Here is an 18,253-nt window from a genome sequence, read left to right on the forward strand (position 1 = left end):
GGAAAATGGAATAAAAAGATAATGGAATTTTATCTCACAGTTTTCAAAACACCCTAAAATTATATCCCATCCAATCTAAGATGCTATCAATTATATGATAAACATTATTATGTGAAAGACTAGAAAAATACTCCCAAGACTCTGCAAAACTGATGAATCAGTTTGTAAAACATGCCATGATTTCAGAGGTATTAAAATGTGGAAAAAAAATGTTCAGTGTAGAAATGTTTTGTTAAAAGTATGTTCCTAGAATAGAGGAAAGAGCTGGGAGGCAAAGGGCATTTATAGAGGCCTACATAAAGACATGTACATATGCAAATATATTTATCTATGAAGGTGGAGAAATAGATCTATGTGACTATATTTATAGGTTTAGTATTAAAGCAGCAGAAGGACATTGGACCTCCACTCAAGTACTCCCTCAATGCAAGAATACTTTCTTCTATTAAATTGACATTCTTTGATGCTCACTTCCCAACACAACCGCTGAAGACAAAGCGGATGAATAAGCAAATGTAGTGAAGAAAGCTGACGGTCCCCAGCTACCAAAAGATATAGCATCTGGGGTCTTAAAGGTTAAAAAGCGGTCAACTAGCTCAGAAGCAACAAGGCCCACATGGAAGAAGCATACCAGCCTGTGTGATCACAAAGTACTGAAGGGAGCAGTTACCAGGCATCAAAGAACAAAAAGTCATATCGTTGTGTGCTCACCTCCATGATACAATTGCTGAAGACAAATGGGTGCATAAGCAAATGTGGCGAAGAAAGCTGATAGTGCCCGGCTATCAAAAGATGTAGTGTCTGGTGTCTTAAAGGCTTGAAGGTAAACAAGCGGACATCTAGCTCAGAAGCAACAAAGCCCACATGGAAGAAGCATTCCAACCTGTGAAATCATGAGGTGTCGAAGGGATCAGACATCATCAGAACAAAAAATCTTACCATAGTGAATGAGGCGGGAGTGAAGAATGGAGACCCAAAGCCCATTTGTAGGCAACTGGACATCCCCTTACAGAAGGGTATCAGGGAGGAGACGAGCCAGTCAGGGTGCGATGTAGCAACAATGAAAAATACAACCTTCCTCTAGTTCCTAAATGCTCCCCCCTCACACAAACACACTATCATGATCCCAATTCTAGCTTGCATGTCTGGCTAGACCAGAGGATGTACACTGGTACAGACAGGAACTGGAAACACAGGGAATCCAGGGCGGATGATACCTTCAGGACCAGTGGTGTGAGTGATGTGAGTGGTGATACTGGGAAGGTAGAAGGAAGGTGGATTGGAAAGGGGGAACCAATTACAAGGATCTACATGTGACCTCCAACCTGGGGGACGGACAACAGAGAAGTGGGTGAAGGGAGTCATCAGATGGGGCAATATAAGACAAAATAATAATTTATAAATTATCAAGGGTTCATGAGGGATGGGGGAGCAGAGAGGGAGGGGAAAAATGAGGACCTGAAACCAGAGGCATAAGTGGAGAGTAAATGTTTTGAGAATGATGAGGGCAATGAATGTACAAAAGTGCTTTACACAATTGATGTAGGTATGCATTGTGATAACAGTTGTATGAGCCCCTAATAAAATAAAATAAAAGTATATCCCTAGATAATGAAAGAACATGCCAATATAATCAGGAAATTGCTGTTTGGAGTTTCTGAGACAGAAAAATAAGGGAAATATTAGAAGATAGGAAGCAGGCAAATAAAGAGGGAAACTACAAAGCAATGAGCCAGAGCAGCACTTCCAGAGGCACCTTAAAATCCTTGTAGGCCTTGGGCTCTTTTGCAGTAGACTACTTAGTATATTGTTATATCTGAGCACATTTCATAAAATTATTGTTACTTTTGATTTTACAATTTCCTTTCCATAACTCGCAGCCAATACTATTTTTAGGCATTACGACTACGTGTACTTCTACACTCTTCAAAAGCAGTATGTCCTATAATACCTAAGAGATACAATGGCCCCTCCCTACCTCTTCATTTTCTCAACTTTCAAGTATATATTACTTAACAAATAAATGAAGAACATGGAGGTAGATATCAGGGTGGACTTGTTTCTTCTCTGTTAAAGTTACTGGATTTCTGCAAGGAACAAAACCAGCTGCTGTGGAGTCAGTTCTGCCTCCTTGTGGCCTCGTGTGTGTCAGAGCATAACTGAGCTTCACGGGGCTTTCGATGGCTAATTTTTCCCAAGTAAAGCACCACGCCTTTCTCTCTGGGTGGTCTGGAACTGTCAATTTTTCAGCCATCAGTAAAGTGCATTACTGTTTGCACCATTCAGAGACTCTGCTCAAGTACAATTATCCCAAAACTATAAAAGAGAAAACTGAGACAAAGGGAAGCTATAGAATAAAATACAAATCTGTCTTGACTCAAAGCCTCTCCCTTAACCACTAACCCATTTAACCTTCAACTGGATAGCAGTCTATCTGAACTGAGCCTTGGCTGTACCCAGTGTATAATCCTTTCCCTAGGACCTTCCGAGGGAGGCTGATCTTTCAGAGCAGGGCTTAGAGTTAGGGACAACCCTCCTCACACCTAATGACCACTGCTCTTCTGAGGACTAGTCATTCATTGCAGAAATGTTTATTAAGGCCAAGGACTGTGGTGGGCACAGGAATACCATAGTGAACAAGAAAAATGGAGTCCCTGACTTCCTGAAGCTCAGTTAAACCATTCATCAAGTTCCTCCTTTATCCAAGTACTGCAATTGGCGGGAAGCCCTGGTAACACAGTGGGTTACAAGTTGGGCTGCTAACAGCAAAGTCAGCGGTTCAAAACCCCTAGACCTTCCTTGGGGGAAAGTTGAGGCTTTCTGTTCCTGAAAAGAGTTAGAGTCTCGGACACCCACAGGGACTTGTTTACCCTGTCCTATAAGTGATTTTGGAGCTTGGTGCTTGGAGGTGAGGACATAAAGATGACTACTATGCAGTCTGTGATCTCAAAGGATTAAGAGTCCATTGGAGAGGGGGAAGTGCAGAGTCCAAAACCCATTTGTCGGCCACTGGAGATCCCCTCACAGAGGGCTTTAGGAGAGGAGATGGGTCAGTCAGGGTGCGAGGTAGTACCAATGAAGAACACAGCTTTCCCCCAGATCCTGGATGCTTCCTCCCCCCAACTACCATGATCCGAATTCTACCTTGCAGGACTGGATAGGGCAGAGGTTGTACACTGGTACATATGAGGGCTGGAGGTACAGGGAATCCAGGGTGGACGATACCTTCAGGACCAGGGGTATGATGGGGCGCTACTGGGTGAGTGGGTTGGAAAGGGGGAACTGATTACAAGGATCCACATTTGACCTCCTCCCTGGGAGATGGACGGCAGAGAAGGGGGTGGGGAAGGGAGGCTCCGGATAGGGCAAGATATGACAAAATAACAATCTATAAATTATCAAGGGCTCATGAGGGAGGGGGAAGCGGGGAGGGAGGGGAAAAAAAAGAGGACCTGATGCAAAGGGCTTAAGTGGAGAGCAAATGCTTTGAAAATGATTAGGGCAAAGAATGTACAGATGTGCTTTATACAATTGATGTATGTATATGTATGGATTGTGATACGAGTTGTATGAACCCCTAATAAAATGTAAAAAAAAGAGTTGTATGAACCCCCAATAATATGATTAAACAAACAAAAGATTCCATTGGAGTATTAAACAATGCTAGAGAGTAAATGAGGCAAGCCAAGACCTTCTTCCTGGATCCTAGACCTATATTTGCAACTGCTTCTAAAACATCTCAAACCCTATGTCTTGTGTGCACCTTAAACACAAGTTTTATACTGACCTCATAATGAACCCTCTCCAAATGTGTTCTTCCTCTTGGTAATTCATTTATTCGTTCAACAAATACTACTGAGTTTCCACTCTATGCCAGCCTAAGTCCTGAGAATACATTACAAAACATAACAAAAATCTCTGCCCAGATAGAGTTCCAATTCTCCTGGAGGAGAAAGATGATAAACATAACGATAAAGTGAAGCAGAAGGGAAGAGCAGGAAATGGGAGATTGACGGTACTTGGGAGGAGGACACTTCAACTTTAAATCTAGAGCAAAGAGTGGGAATATGACAATTGAGCAAGAAGTTTAAATAAGTGAGGGTATTAATTACTTTCTAAATCTAGAATACTCCCAGACAAAAAGATAAATTCAAGCACATTAAAACAACAACCCCGTACATGGCAAAATAACTAAATAAACAAATCCAGAAAACAAATGACAAGGGTTATACTTCAGATGATGGTGCTCTAGACTTTTGGACAATTCCCATTTGTGGACATTTAGAAAAACTGGTCAATAAAATATAAAGAGCGCCTATATGAAGACATCAGAGGACACAAAAATGATTACAGTTTAGGAGAAAAGTTGAACTGGAAATATTCCTCCTTTTTTGGATATGGGTCAGAATGATAGCTATTGCTCCCACAGTTCTGTGAGTCCATTGAAAACCTGATTCCTTCCTAATCCTTTATGCATCCCTAGGCAGTCGTCCTTGGCTTACAACAGGGCAGTGTTCCACGGACTATGTCATAGGTGAGCTTTGATCTAGGTCAAGTAGCTCGCTTCTGTAATTTTCATTATTATTGCCTTTATTATCAGTATCTACAGAAATGCAATCTTTGAGCATCATTGAGTGAATATCAGCAAGTTATGAATTGGCTACAGCACTGCATCTAGTATACACTACTAAGGATAGAACGTACCAAAAAAGAAAAACGTCCCCAAGAAAGCAGAAAGTAGTAGTTAGCCACAGACAAAGTTCAGAGAGTTAGAAAAGGATGATGAGTGGAAACAAGAAACACAAGGAGAAAATGGAATAAAGAAAGGTACGGGGCAGGTCTGGAGGAGCGACAACAGGTACCATATTGGGCCATGAATATGACAAGAAGCTCCTGAAGCAGCCCAAGAACCAGAGCAAGGAAATGGGTGAGATCCATAAGGCTTTCGAGCAGAAGCAGAAAGAAGAATCTCTAGGAGCTCAGGGCCGCAGAGAAGACCCCCTGGCCACAGCGGGAATTAAGAAATCTGGCCAAAAACAAACTGTTATTTCTGATTGAAACAATGATGACCCTTGATTCCATTCCTAAACATCCCAATTCCCTGCTATAAAATCTGTTGCCACCTATTGTTAGAGGGTTGCCTTGGAGACTATTATACATTTAGGAGTAAACTTTCGTACAACAGAAGAAAAGAAACCTTTCAATGGTCCATCTCTTTAGTTCTTCTCACTAAGCCATCCCTATCCAGGAGATCAGAGTAAGCCCAGCCCAGAATCCTGCCAGAGCTCTCCTCAGGCTTTGTTATGCCCAGAATTCTATGCCATCTAGAATTAAAGCAGCTCATTGTGGGGAAAAAAAGCAAAACAAAACAAACCACGGTACATTGAGAGGACCGTAATAGATGACTTGAACCAGAATGTGTGTGATTGCTGGATGTCAAATCTGAGATGAAAACCTTGACCCAATTCACAATAAAAAGCTCAATAAACAAACCACTAGATGTCCTAAGTGTGCATCTTCATCCCTGAATACATCCCAAGTCAGGGACTATCTGTAGAGTAAACTTAACCCACCGATGCCTGTAGTGGAATCAACAGGCACTTTTTGGTGGGAGGAAAGCTGCACCAGACTTGTCTCACTGGGCTTCCTTCTTTGGCAGATGTTGACTTAGTTATTCACTGCCTTTTTATTCTCTTACGCGTGGCTTCTTTAGTCATCTTTGGTTGTGCTGCTTGATGATTATGAGTAAGCTGAGAGCGGGATGCCATCAGCTTGATTTTCTTTCTCATGAACTCTCAGCTGTGATTAGTGGTCATCCCACTCTACATTACCGCTTTTACCATCATTGCCCTCATGGCCATCAATGGTAGCAGCCTCTGGAGCTCAGGTTCAACCACAAGTGACCATTTCATTAATTGTGATGACACCACAGGCTGTGAATTACTAAAAACAAAAAACAATTTAAAAAATCCTCACTGTGATCGGCTTGATTCTGATTCATAGCAACCCTACTGGACAAAGTAGAACTGCCCCTGTGGGTTTCTGTGACTGTGAATCTTTTTATGAGTACAATACCTCATCTGCCTCCCTTGGAGCAGGTGGTGGTTTTAAACTGCTGACTTTGCCATTAGCAGCCCAGTGCATAAGCCACTATACTATCAAGCCTCCTTTTTGAATTACTATTCTTCTATTTTCCATGAAGAAGAGCTCAGAATGTTCAAGGTCAAGGACATGACCAAACTCAGATTCTCACATTCTCACATCTGAGACTACACATGATACCAAGTCCTGTGTCAGTTACAATCTAGTTAAGAAAGCAGAACACACAGTAGGCGTTTCACCAAAATGAATTTAATAGAGGGCATTTGTTTTAAGGTCTAAGAAGACTGAAAAGGCAAGAAGAAAACACTAAGGTGACAGAGAGATAACTGCAGGGAAAAGATATTAGCCTTAGAACTGGAGGAAAAGGGAAGAGGTTTGGGTTATCAAAATCTGTGCACTTGGAAGAGAGGTTTGTAGAGCTGGGACTCAGATTTCTAAGCAGAGGCTGCTGCCAGGCTGCTACTGATGCCTACAGTTTGTAGGAGGGACTTTCTGGGTCTCAGCACTCTGAGATATCCAGACAACCCAGCTGCTGTCAGCTCCTCTCAGGGATATGAAGGGGTTGATTTGGAAAGCCCCTTCTGTATTGCTGGAGCAATGCTGACAGCAATGGTAAGTGAGCAGGGAAGAACAAGTCCATTCTCCGATTATACCGCTGTCCAATCTCAGTCTCCTCCTAGGACACCTGCTTATCCAACCGAACAGGCCAGCTGAAGAAAGGAGAAATGTAGTCTGCAGAGTCCTAGCCCGGCATCATAGCAGAGAAGGAAAACCAAGAAACAATCCCTTAGCCACTGGCACAATGCTCCCAATGAATGAGTGCTTGTTAAATAAATTAGTCAAAACATAAATGACTGATACAGCTCAGAAGTGCGAATGAGATCCATGTATGCAGGAAATAAGGTTCTCTGCAAGAGTATGTCAGATACTGGCGAAGACCTCAGACTTTGTTTTATACATGTACTGAATTAGGTTGGAGTCCTGGTCCCACCACTTCCTAGGTGGATTTGGACAAGTTAACCTAAGCTTTCTGGGTACCAGTATACTCAACTCACATGTGGGAATAATACCACCAACAACTTGGTAGGTGAGGCTTCAATGAGAATACATGGCATGTGTTTATTTTTAGCACAATGCCTGGTACATGCTTGATTAATGGTAGCTATTTTCAATTTTGACTGAACAATAAATGGGCTTTTAGAATAGGTAAGATTTTGATCTTATGGGGAAAAGTGAATGACTATTTCTATAGCTATGTAAAGAAGGAGACTTGGTCTTAGAGCCCAAGGAGATAAAACTAGGACCAAGAGATAGAAGTTAAAAGAAAGTAGATTTGGTTCCACCTCAGATATGGGACACCTTGGGAAAACACATGTTTTCCTGACACTGTAAAGACGTAAACAAACACCTGATTATTGCATTGGAGTTGAAAGAAGTCATCCTTCAATTCTCTTCTGAGGATATGAACAAACGTTTCTGTCCTTGTAGGATAATAGAATAAAGAGGACCGTGCAAAAATTGAGAGACAAAATGACTAATATAAGTTGAAAGGGAAAGGGAAGCAAAGAGTATGAGAGCAAAAGGAAGGAAAGGAGACAGAAGAGAAGTGGGGGCTAAAGGAAGCAGCGGTGTGGAAAGAGGGGGAGGAAGCTGTCAAAGGGTAAGGGGAGTACACGTGCTCACCTAAAGTGCCGACTGGGTGCCACATTGAGATAAAGGAAATGGGACGTTTTCAGATATTTCTCCATCTGTAGAATGTTCATCACATGACTACGCAGGAGGGAAGTCTCAGGTAAGAAGTCAGCATCTCTCTTTTGGGAGGTTTTTTCTCCAGGAACTCCCTGATCAGCCGGAGGCCTGTATGATAAAAAAAATCAGGGGGAGAGGGGAAAGGGCAGCAGAACAAAAGGTCTGATACTTAAGAGGGGGGCCTTGCTACTATCAGCTAGTGACAGGAAGAGCTAGCTTAGGTGGTGGAAGGGGCCTGGCTAGGCATTTACCCAACTCACTCACCTTGTAAACATGTACTTTTACAGAGATGTCTTCTGCGGACCTTCCAATCCTCTAACTTTCAAACTTTTACTCTAGTTATACCAGCTCTCCACCCCGTACGATACCTGCACCTGTAACTCCCTTGCTTTTCTTCCCACCTCTAGGTTCCACACCTTTTCTTTCCCAGCCAGGATTCCATGGCATGTCACTTCACCCCTACCCCTCAAACCTGCCCCAGCACTCTCATCTTCTCACCCTTCTATCAATCAGCAAAATCCCAACCCCAAGACCAACAACCTATTCGTTGAAAATTTATTTTTTAGCAACACAAATGGCAACTGCTTATGTGAATCTTGTTATATGAGATATATAAGAATTAACTGAACATTGTAGAAAGAGACAATGAAAATGGTCGCTATCAATCAGAACAAAGTCAGAGGTTTACTAGGGAACAGCCCAGCCCCTCAATTGCTTACATGCAAATTCAAGGTGAAGCTGAAGAAAATTAAAACAAGTCCATAAGAGCCAAAATACAACCTTGAGTATCTCCCACTTGAAATTAGAGAGCATATCAGGAATTAATTTGATGCATTGAACATTAATGACTGAAGAGCAGTGGGTTGACACCAAGGATATCATTCAAGGGTCACTAATAAATAAATAAATAAATAGCACGAAAGAAAAACCCAAAATGAATGTTAGAAGAGACTCTGGAACTTGTTCTTGAATGTAGCTAGAGGGAAGGGAAGAAATATGGAAAGTCAAACAGCTGAATATAAGATTTCAAAGGGGGACTAAAGAAGACAAAATAAAATATTATAGCAAAATGTGCAACGACTGGAGTCAGAAAGCCAAAAGAGAAGAGAATGCTTGGCATTTCTCAAGCTGAAAGCTCTGAAGGAAAAAAAATCAAGACTCTTGTTGAAATATTGATGGAGTCTCTGTTCTGTGGGCAAATCGATGCAAGAAGCACCACAAGAATTGGCTGATGTTCACCCATTCCAAGAGATAGCTTATGGTCAGAAGAAGGAACTCCAAACTGCTCTGAGGGCATTGGTGAAAAACAAAGCTCCAGGAATTGATAAAATATCGATTGATATGTTTCAATAAATGGATACAACATTGGAAGGGCTCACTCATCTATTGCAAGATATTTGGGAGACAACTGCATGGCCTAGTGACTGGATATTTGTGCCCATTTCAAAGAAAGATGATCCAACAGAATGTGTAAATAAACAAATAATGTCATCAATATCATATGCAAGTAAATTTTTTGCTGAAGATAATTGAAAAACAAGTACATTGACAGGAAATGACCAGAAATTTAAGTCAGATTCACAAGAGAAAACGGAACAAGAGATATCATTGCTGACATCAGATGGATCTTGGACCAAAGCAGAAAATACCAGAAATATGTTTACTTGTCTTTTATTGACTACGTGAAGTCATTTGACTGTGTAGATCATATTGTGGTTGGGGTAGCATTTTGATAAATGGAGTTCCAGAACACCTAATTGTCTCATAGGAAATCTGTCCATAGGCCACCAGGTTTATGGAGAAACAGAGTGGTTTATAATCAGAGTTATTTGCTTGCATACATAGTCACTCTGTATGCTGAACAAATAAACTGATAAGCTGGACTATATGAAGAACAGGGTTGGAAGAAGGCTAATTAACAACCGCATGACACAACCCTACTTTGCTGAAAACACTTATTGCTGAAAATCAAAACTACAGATTCAGTAATGGATTACATCTCAACACGAAGCAATGAAAATCCTTATAACTGGCCCAGTAAGCAACACCATGATAAATGACAATCAACACCCATAGAAATCAAAGGACAACTGGAAAATCTGTGGCAAAAGGCCCCTCAAAAGAGTGGTGCAAAGCAAAGATGTCACTTTGAAGACGAAGCTGAGCCTTATATTTAAAACAATGAGGAAGCCCAACAGTAACCTTTCCCAGATAAGGTGTCTCAGGCAAGAGGCGAAGCATCTAGAAATTCAGACCAAAGAATAGGGAAGAATTCCAAGAGCAGAGGAAGAGAACCCTCAGAAACAGAGGTCTTAGGAGACATTCTTAAATCCTACGGAGAGCTCTGGGAAACATATAGGGCATCAATTTGTTATTCAACGGCCAATGGATTCAGCTAGTGCCTACATAGGCCTGGAAGAAGGCTGTACAAAGATGGGGGCGGAAATCCCATCCAGTAGTGCTGCCCATTACAATCTGCCTGGTGTTGGTTTAGGCATAGGTGGGAAGGCTCCTCAGATTACACTCACCTGGGAGCTACTCAAGAGGGCCTTGTATCCAGTACCCAGCAGGTAGTAAAAGTAGATCCAGAGGCAAATCTCAAGAGTACTGAATGTGAGAGAAAAAGAATAAAGAAAACTTCTAATACTGCTGAAGACAAATGAGTGCATAAGCAAACATGGCAAAGAAAGCTGATGGTGCCTGGCTATCAAAAGATATAGCGTCTGGGATCTTAAAAGCTTGAAGGTAAACAAGCAGTCATCTAGCTCAGAAGCAACAAAGCACACATGGAAGAAGCACACCAGCCTGTGAGATCACACGGTGTCGAAGGAATCAGGTGTCAGGCATCATCAGAACAAAAAAATCTTACCATAGTGAATGAGGGGGGAATGTGGGGGTAGAAACCCAAAGCCCATTTGCAGGCCACTGGACATCCCCTTACAGAAGGTTCTCTGGGAGGAGGCGAGCCAGTCAGGGTGCGATGTAGCAACGATGAAAAATACAACTTTCCTTTAATTCCTAAATGCTTCCTACCCTCACCCACCCCTACTATCATGATCCCAATTCCACCTTTCAAGTCTGGCTAGACCAGAGGATGTACACTGGTACAGATAGGAACTGGAAACACAGGGAATCCAGGACGGATGATCCCTTCAGGATCAGTGGTGTGAGTTGCAATACTGGGAGGGTGGGTTGGAAAGGAGGAACTGATTACAAGGATCTACATGTGGCATCCTCCCTGGGGGATGGACAACAGAAAAGTGGGTGAAGGGAGATGTCGGACAGGGGAAGATATGACAAAATAATAATGTATAAATTATCAAGGGCTCATGAGGGAGGGGGAGTGGGGAGGGAGGGGAAAAAAAAGAGGACCTGATACAAAGGGCTTAAGTGGAGAGCAAATGCTTTGATAACGATGAGGGCAAAGAACATACGGATGTGCTTTACACAATTGATGTAGGTATGTATTGTGATAACAGTTGTATGAGCCCCTAATAAAACGTTTTAAAAAATTTTATAAATTATCAAGGGTTCATGAGGGAGGGGAGAGTGGGAAGGGAGGGTAAAAATGAGGACCTGATGCCAGGGGTTTAAGTGGAGAGCAAATGTTTTGAGAATGATGAGGGTAACGAATGTACAAATGTGCTTTACACAATTAATGTATATATGGATTGTGATAAGAGTTGCATAAACCCCTAATAAAACAATTTTTAAAAAAAGAAAGAAAGAAAATTTCTAATACTATGTGTGGGGGAAGGAGGGAGGTGAATTTGGGCTGTTTTAAAATTTTTTCATTAATTACTGCATTTCTCTATGGAGATTATCATTAAGATGGTTGGACTTGTTTTGCATACACACACACACAAAAGAGAAGCAACCTCAGCCCAGTTTGGTTTGGGGTCAGACAAATCCCTAACATCAATGGGGAAAGAACTTGGCTCAAAAGGCTGGCTCCCTCATTTACCTCCTTTTGCTGTCAATGGGTTTTTCCTCTGCTTCCTCAGCACTAGTGCTTTCATACTGTACAGGGATGTCTGTTGCCAGTGCCAGGGGGAGGAGGTTAAGGCCATCCAGCCACGGCGTCTCTTCTAGGGCCACCTCAGCCCCAACGATGCCTACGCTGTTCTGTAGCTCAGGCAGGGTCAGTGGCCGCAGCCATGTAGCCAACTCCTCCTCTACCTGTTGTCCATTACACCGGGCCTGCACAAAAGGGCATGTGTGGTATGGAGGCCCGTGTTGGACATTCTGCATCTGTGAGTGACATCCTATATGGGAGACAACTGCTAACAAAGAATTGTCTGGGGGAAAGGCCTGGTCTATGGCATCAAGTATGTCCAGATGGAGCTGGGACTGGACCCACGGTGCCCAGCGGTACAGCTGCTCCAGGAAAGGCAGTAGGTCAAGGTGGTTGCACAGAAGTGAGCGATAGGGAGGCAGCAAACCCAGCACGGTGTGCAGGTAGTGCCATGCTGCGGGGCTGCAGTCCTGCAACACGGCTGCCAACAGTGACTGGAGCTCATCCAGCAGAAGCTTCAGTGCTGCGGGATGTTGCCCCTTGGTCACGGCCTTAAGGAATAGTTTCTGTTTTCTCTCCGAGGTCCAGGGCAACTCCTCTTCCTCTGGGAGCAATACGGACTTCCAAGATTCCAGGCCATCAGATGAGGCCTCATCAGGTGATGAGCGGGACTTCTCCTCATGAGGGACCAACAGGAGCTGAGCGTTCAACTGCTGTCGTATTGAGCTTGCCCAGTGTTCTGGATTCGACTGCCAGTTCCAAGTTGTGGGTTGCTGGGCCTCACCTGTGTGGACCAGACCAGGAGGGATAGAGAGAGAAAGGTCCTTAGGTTCTGGGTAAGCGATGGTTACAGTTAATGGGATGATTAACAGTTCTCAACCTGTGGGTCCAGACCCTTTCACAGGGATCACCCGATTCATAACAGTAGCAAAATTATAGTTATGAAGTAGCAATGAAAATAATATTTTGGTTGGGGGGGGGTCAGCACAACACAAGGGAATGTATTAATGGGTTCAGGCATTAGGAAGGTTGAGAACCACTGGGTAAGGAAGGGGAAAAGAAGAAATGGGGAGGGATGGACCCAAGGCATGAAAATGTGTGTGTGTAAAAAGGGGAAGCTGCAGGGTAGAACGAGCCCTGTAGATCTTTCATTAAGCCCGACTCACTAGCTTGCCCTCAGTACTGTGGTAAGAAGCTTGCCCAGGAGGTGGGATCTTTGCATGCATAGGGATTCCTTCCCACCTCCCCATTTTCTGCCCCTCTCACCTAGCCGGACTGGTACAGGAGGCAAGGCACCTGAGAGCCAGAGCTGCTGGTGAGGTATCATGGGGATGCCTGTTGGACAAGTGGGTGAACACAGACATGAGCCCCCACACAAGCGCACCCTAAGCCCAGTCATCCACATAAAGACTGACACGCACGTGTGATCACACGAAGACACAAACCTACACACTGACAGGGTTCAGAGAACCTCGGTCACAGCAAGGAACTTAAGAGTGGAGTGGCGATCGCCTGAAAGAACAGGTGTCACTCAGAGACCACAAAGCCCCAGTCCCATAGGCCATCTTCCCACAGAGAGTCGTGAGGTCAGTAAGCAGAGGCACCCACAGAGCGAACCACTCGGTCAGTCGGAGGAAGAGGGAACAGGCAGGGGACCATGCTAGCGGACTTGAGGGATGGAGGGGGAAGGAGGAGGCGGCACCTTGGGACTGTGGTGGGCTTGCTTAAAAGTGACCGAAGAGGATGCGGGGGGAGGGGCCTCCCTAGGGGGCAGGGGCTAGAATAAAAGCGAAACTCAAGAACAGGATTCAACCGCAGCCCACCTCCTTCTAGCAGTTAAACGGTTACCTGGAGCCCAAAGGCTCGAATCTCTGTTAGAAGCCAAGCAGAGGAGAGGCCAAGACTGGGTGGGCGGGGATTAGGGGCGGGGCCGTTGCCAGGAGGGGCGGGGCCCAGACTAAATTTCTGGGTCCTGCATTCCTGGGACTGGGAAAGGGCTTGTCTGTGTCTAAAAGAGTGGCACCATAGAATTAGGAGAATAGCAATTATGAGGTTGTTGCGGGCAGCTCTAATCCATACACTCATTTATCTATTCATTGAGTGGCTAAACCACTGCCCAATCCACTCTGACTCCAAGGCGACATACAGCAGAACGGACCTGCCCCATAGGCCTTGGTGGACTAGTGGGTTACACATTGGCCTGCTGATCGAAAGGTCAGCAATTCGAACCCACCACCGACTCCAAGGGAGATTTACAGTCTTGGAAACCCAAAGGGGCAGTTTTACTCTCTCCTTTGGGTCACTAGGAATTGGAATCTACAGGAAAGCAGTGGGTATCCTTTGCTTTCCCCCACTCCAATGCATTGTTAACCCTTTAATTCCTCTTTCATCCGTTTTTATTGAGATTGCAGCTAGTCTCCTATCAGAGCGGCTAGAATCTGAAATCCTTGGACTAGCATTTGAGGAGCCCTCTGGGTGAAGAGGTTACCTGTTAGGCTGCAATCTGTATGGTAGGCAGTTGGCAAGCCACCAAGCCACCAGCAGCTCCGCAGGAGAAAGACTGGACTTTCTACTCTGGTAAAGTTAGTCAGCATTGACTATGGCAGTGAGAGTTAGGATTTAACTCAGTTGCATATATACTGGAGACTAAAAATAACTGGGTTACTAACTTGAATCTCTTTCAAACTTATGTCTACTTTGTAACTAGCATGTTCTAAAATATGACCTTGAGTATATTCCACCTGAAGTTTTTGTTTAGCTTTTAAAACCATTAACTTAACTCTGCTTTCCTGCTGAACTTGTGTTTATTGACTATGCCAAGGCATTTGACTGTGTGGATCACAACAAACTATGGATAGCCTTGGGAAGGGGAATTCCAGAACACTTCATTGTGTTCATGGGGAACCTGTACAAGGATCAAGAGGCAGCTGTGCAGATTGAGCAAGGAATATAGCATGGTTTAAAATCAAGAAAGGTGTGTGTCAGGGTTCTTTGCTCTTGCCATACTTATTCAATCTGTATGCTGAGCAAATAATCAGAGAACTAGATTATTTATAGGTTTAGTATTAAGGTAGCAGAAGGACATTGGGCCTCCACTCAAGTACTCCCTCAATACAAGAATACTTTCTTCTATTAAATTGGCATTCTATGATGCTCACCTTCCCGACACAACCGCTGAAGACAAAGCACGTACATAAGCAAATGTGGTGAAGAAAGCTGATGGTGCCCGGCTATCAAAAGCTATAGCGTCTGGGGTCTTAAAGGCTTGAAGGTAAACAAGTGGCCATTGAGCTCAGAAGCAACAAAGCCCACATGGAAGAAGCACACCAGCCTGTGTGATCACAAGGTGCCAAAGGGATCAGTTATCAGGCATCAAAGAACAACAAAAAAACATATTGTGTGCTCAACTCCATGATACAATCACTGAAGACAAATAGGTGCATAAGCAAATGTGGTGAAGAAAGCTGATGGTGCCCGTTACCCGGCTATCAAAAGATATAGCATCTGGGGTCCTAAAGACTTGAAGGTAAACAAACAGCCATCTAGCTCAGAAGCAGCAAAGCCCACATGGAAGAAGCACACCAACCTGTGTGATCACGAGGTGTTGAAGGCATCAGATATCAGGCATCATCAGAACAAAAAAATCTTACCATAGTGAATGAAGGGAGCAGTGCCGAGTGGAGACCCAAAGCCCATTTGTAGGCCACTGGAGATCCCCTGGCAGAGGGGTCTCGGGGAGAAGACAAGTCAGACAGGGTGCGATAGCAACGATGGAAAAATACTACTTTCCTCTAGTTCCTAAATGTTTCCTCCCCTGCCCACTATCATGATCCCATTTCTACCTTACAAATCTGGCTAGACCAGAGGATGTACACTGGTACAGATAGGAACTGGAAACACAGGGAATCCAGGTCAAATAATCCCTTCAGGACCAGTGGTGAGAGTGGCAATACCAGGAAGGTGGAGGGAGGGTGGAGTGGAAAGGGGGAACCAATTACAAGGATCTACATATAACCTCTTCCCTGAGGGATGGACAACAGAAAAGTGGGTGAAGGGAGACATTGAACGGTGTAAGATAAGACAAGATAATAATTTGTAAATTATCAAGGGTTCATGAGGAAGGAGGGAATGGGGAGGGAGGGGGGAAAATGAGGAGCTGATGTCAGGGGCTTAAGTGGAGAGCAAACGTTTTGAGAATGATGAGGGCAATGAATGTACAAATATGCTTTACATAATTCATGTATGTATGGATTGTATGTGCCCCTAATAAAATGATTTTTAAGTCCATATTGAATAAGGAAGGCCAAAGATTAATCAGTGCATTTGCATTGTGGTGCTGGGGAAGAATTTTTAAAGTAACATGGACTCCCCAAAGAACCAAAAAAACCAAGAATTTTCCTTGAAAACAAGGATGATGAGACTTCATCTCACATACTTGGACATATTATCAGGAGTGACCAGTCCCTGGAAAAGAACATCATCATGTTTGGTAGAGGGGCAGCGAAAAAGAGGAAGGCTCTCAACAAGGTGGATTGGCACAGTGGCTGCAACAATAAGCTCAAATGTAACAATTGTGATGACAGCCTAGGACCAGGTGGTGTTTAATACTGTTGTATATTGGGTTGCGATGTGTAGGAACTGATTTGATTGACTTGGGTAAAGAAACCAATTGACTTGATGGTGACTCACTGGTAGGACAGTGGTTAAAGTGATCAGCTGCTAAGCAAAGGTTGAAGGTTCCAATCCACCAGCCACTTTTCAGAAGGATGTGGCAGTCTGTTTCTGTAAAGATTACAGCTTTGAGAACCCAATGGTTTGGTTCTACTCTGTATTAGGACCATTATGAGTCTGAATCAAATTGTTAGCAACAGGTTTCGTTGTTAAGTGGGGTCTTAACAAATTGAGTGCAAACTGGAATGAAAAAGAATGATTTGACCTAAATGGGCCCCTTTCAGGTGTCAATTGCTCTATCAACAACAATAAGGGTAGAAGGTATCAATCATTCTTTTGTGACAGGTGAGATTTGGAAGGAAAAACACATCTAAATCATTTGCAAGAAGTTAAATTTGTAGGTTCACTTCAATCTCCTGCGATAAAAAGCCTTTCTCTGGTTAATAGTAGATTGAGCTGGGAAAGATTCAACAAGTATTTATCAATCATATTTTATATGCCAGCTATAGACAGGATCTTCATTTGATGCTTCCTGCACTAGTCAGTGTTCTGCTCTTGGAATCTTTCAATATTTCCACCTGAGGCTTGAGTTTTTTTCTTCAGTTCTTTCCATTTAAGATATGCTGAGCTTGTTCTTCATTTTTTGTTTTCTAACTCTAGGTCTTTGCACATTTCATTACAATATTTCATTTTGTCCTCTTGAGCTGCCCTTTGAAAATTTCTCTTCAGCTTAAAAAAAACATTTTATTAGGGACTCATACAACTCTTATCACAATCCATACATACATCAATTGTATAAAGCACATCTGTACATTCTTTGCCCTCATCATTTTCAAAGTATTTTCTCTCCACTTAAGCCCTTTGCATCAACTCTTTTTCCCCCTCCCTCCCCGCTACCCCCTCTCTCTCTGTTCAGCTCTGACTTCATTTCTTCCATTTGCTTTAGCTACTCTACAATTAAGAGCAAGCTTCAAAGTCTCTTTTGACATCCACTTTCATGTTTTCTTTTCCTGTTTTTTAATGACCCTTTGCTTTCTTCATGAGCGATGTTCTTGATGTCGTCCCATAGCTCATCAGGTGTTTTGTCATTAGTGTTCAGTGCATCAAATCTGTTCTTGAGCTGTTCTAGAAATTCAGGTAGGATAAACTCAAAGTCATATTTTGGCTCCCACAGACTTGTTTTACTTTTATTCAGCTTTAACCTGAACTTACATATGAGCAATTGATGGTGTGTTCCACAGTCAGCTCCTGTCCTGGTTTTAGCTGCTGATATTGAGCTTCTCCATCATCTCTTTCCACGGCTGTAGTCAATTTAACTTTTGTGTATTCCATCTGGAGAGTCCATGTGTATAGTCACTTTTTGTGTTGTTAAAAAAGGTATTCGCTATGAATCAGTACAACTAATGTTCAGAGAAGCAACCGTGAAGAGACCAGAAGACGGGTTGCATTAGGTAAATCAGCTGCACAATGTTTTAGAATATTTTTCAGCAGTTTAGTAGCATATAATTAATTCACACATCATGCAATTCAATCGTTCAATCACATCAAGATGAGTTGTACAGTCATCACAATCAGTTTAGAACATTTTCTTCTTTCTTGTGCTCGTTAGTCCCCATCCTCCCCTGACGTACCTCCAAGGATCCATTAATTCAGTTACTGTCTCTGTTAGATTTATCTATCATGGATTTCATATGCAGAAAAATGGTTTTTAAAAAC

The 18,253-nt window shown here is 43.1% G+C and overlaps 1 protein-coding gene across 1 annotated transcript in view; it reads right to left on the reverse strand.

The window, feature by feature from the left end:
- Positions 1-13,525, reverse strand: part of DNHD1 (dynein heavy chain domain 1) — a 73,172-nt gene extending 59,647 nt beyond the window's left edge. Inside the window, 4 exon segments of the mRNA XM_075547728.1 lie at positions 7,786-7,959; positions 11,816-12,650; positions 13,133-13,201; positions 13,471-13,525. Coding sequence (XP_075403843.1) covers positions 7,786-7,959; positions 11,816-12,650; positions 13,133-13,201; positions 13,471-13,525 — 1,133 coding nt within the window.
- Between the last annotated feature and the right edge of the window lie 4,728 nt (positions 13,526-18,253).

The sequence above is a fragment of the Tenrec ecaudatus genome, chromosome 4 (assembly GCF_050624435.1).
Source record: "Tenrec ecaudatus isolate mTenEca1 chromosome 4, mTenEca1.hap1, whole genome shotgun sequence".
NCBI lineage: Eukaryota > Metazoa > Chordata > Mammalia > Afrosoricida > Tenrecidae > Tenrec > Tenrec ecaudatus.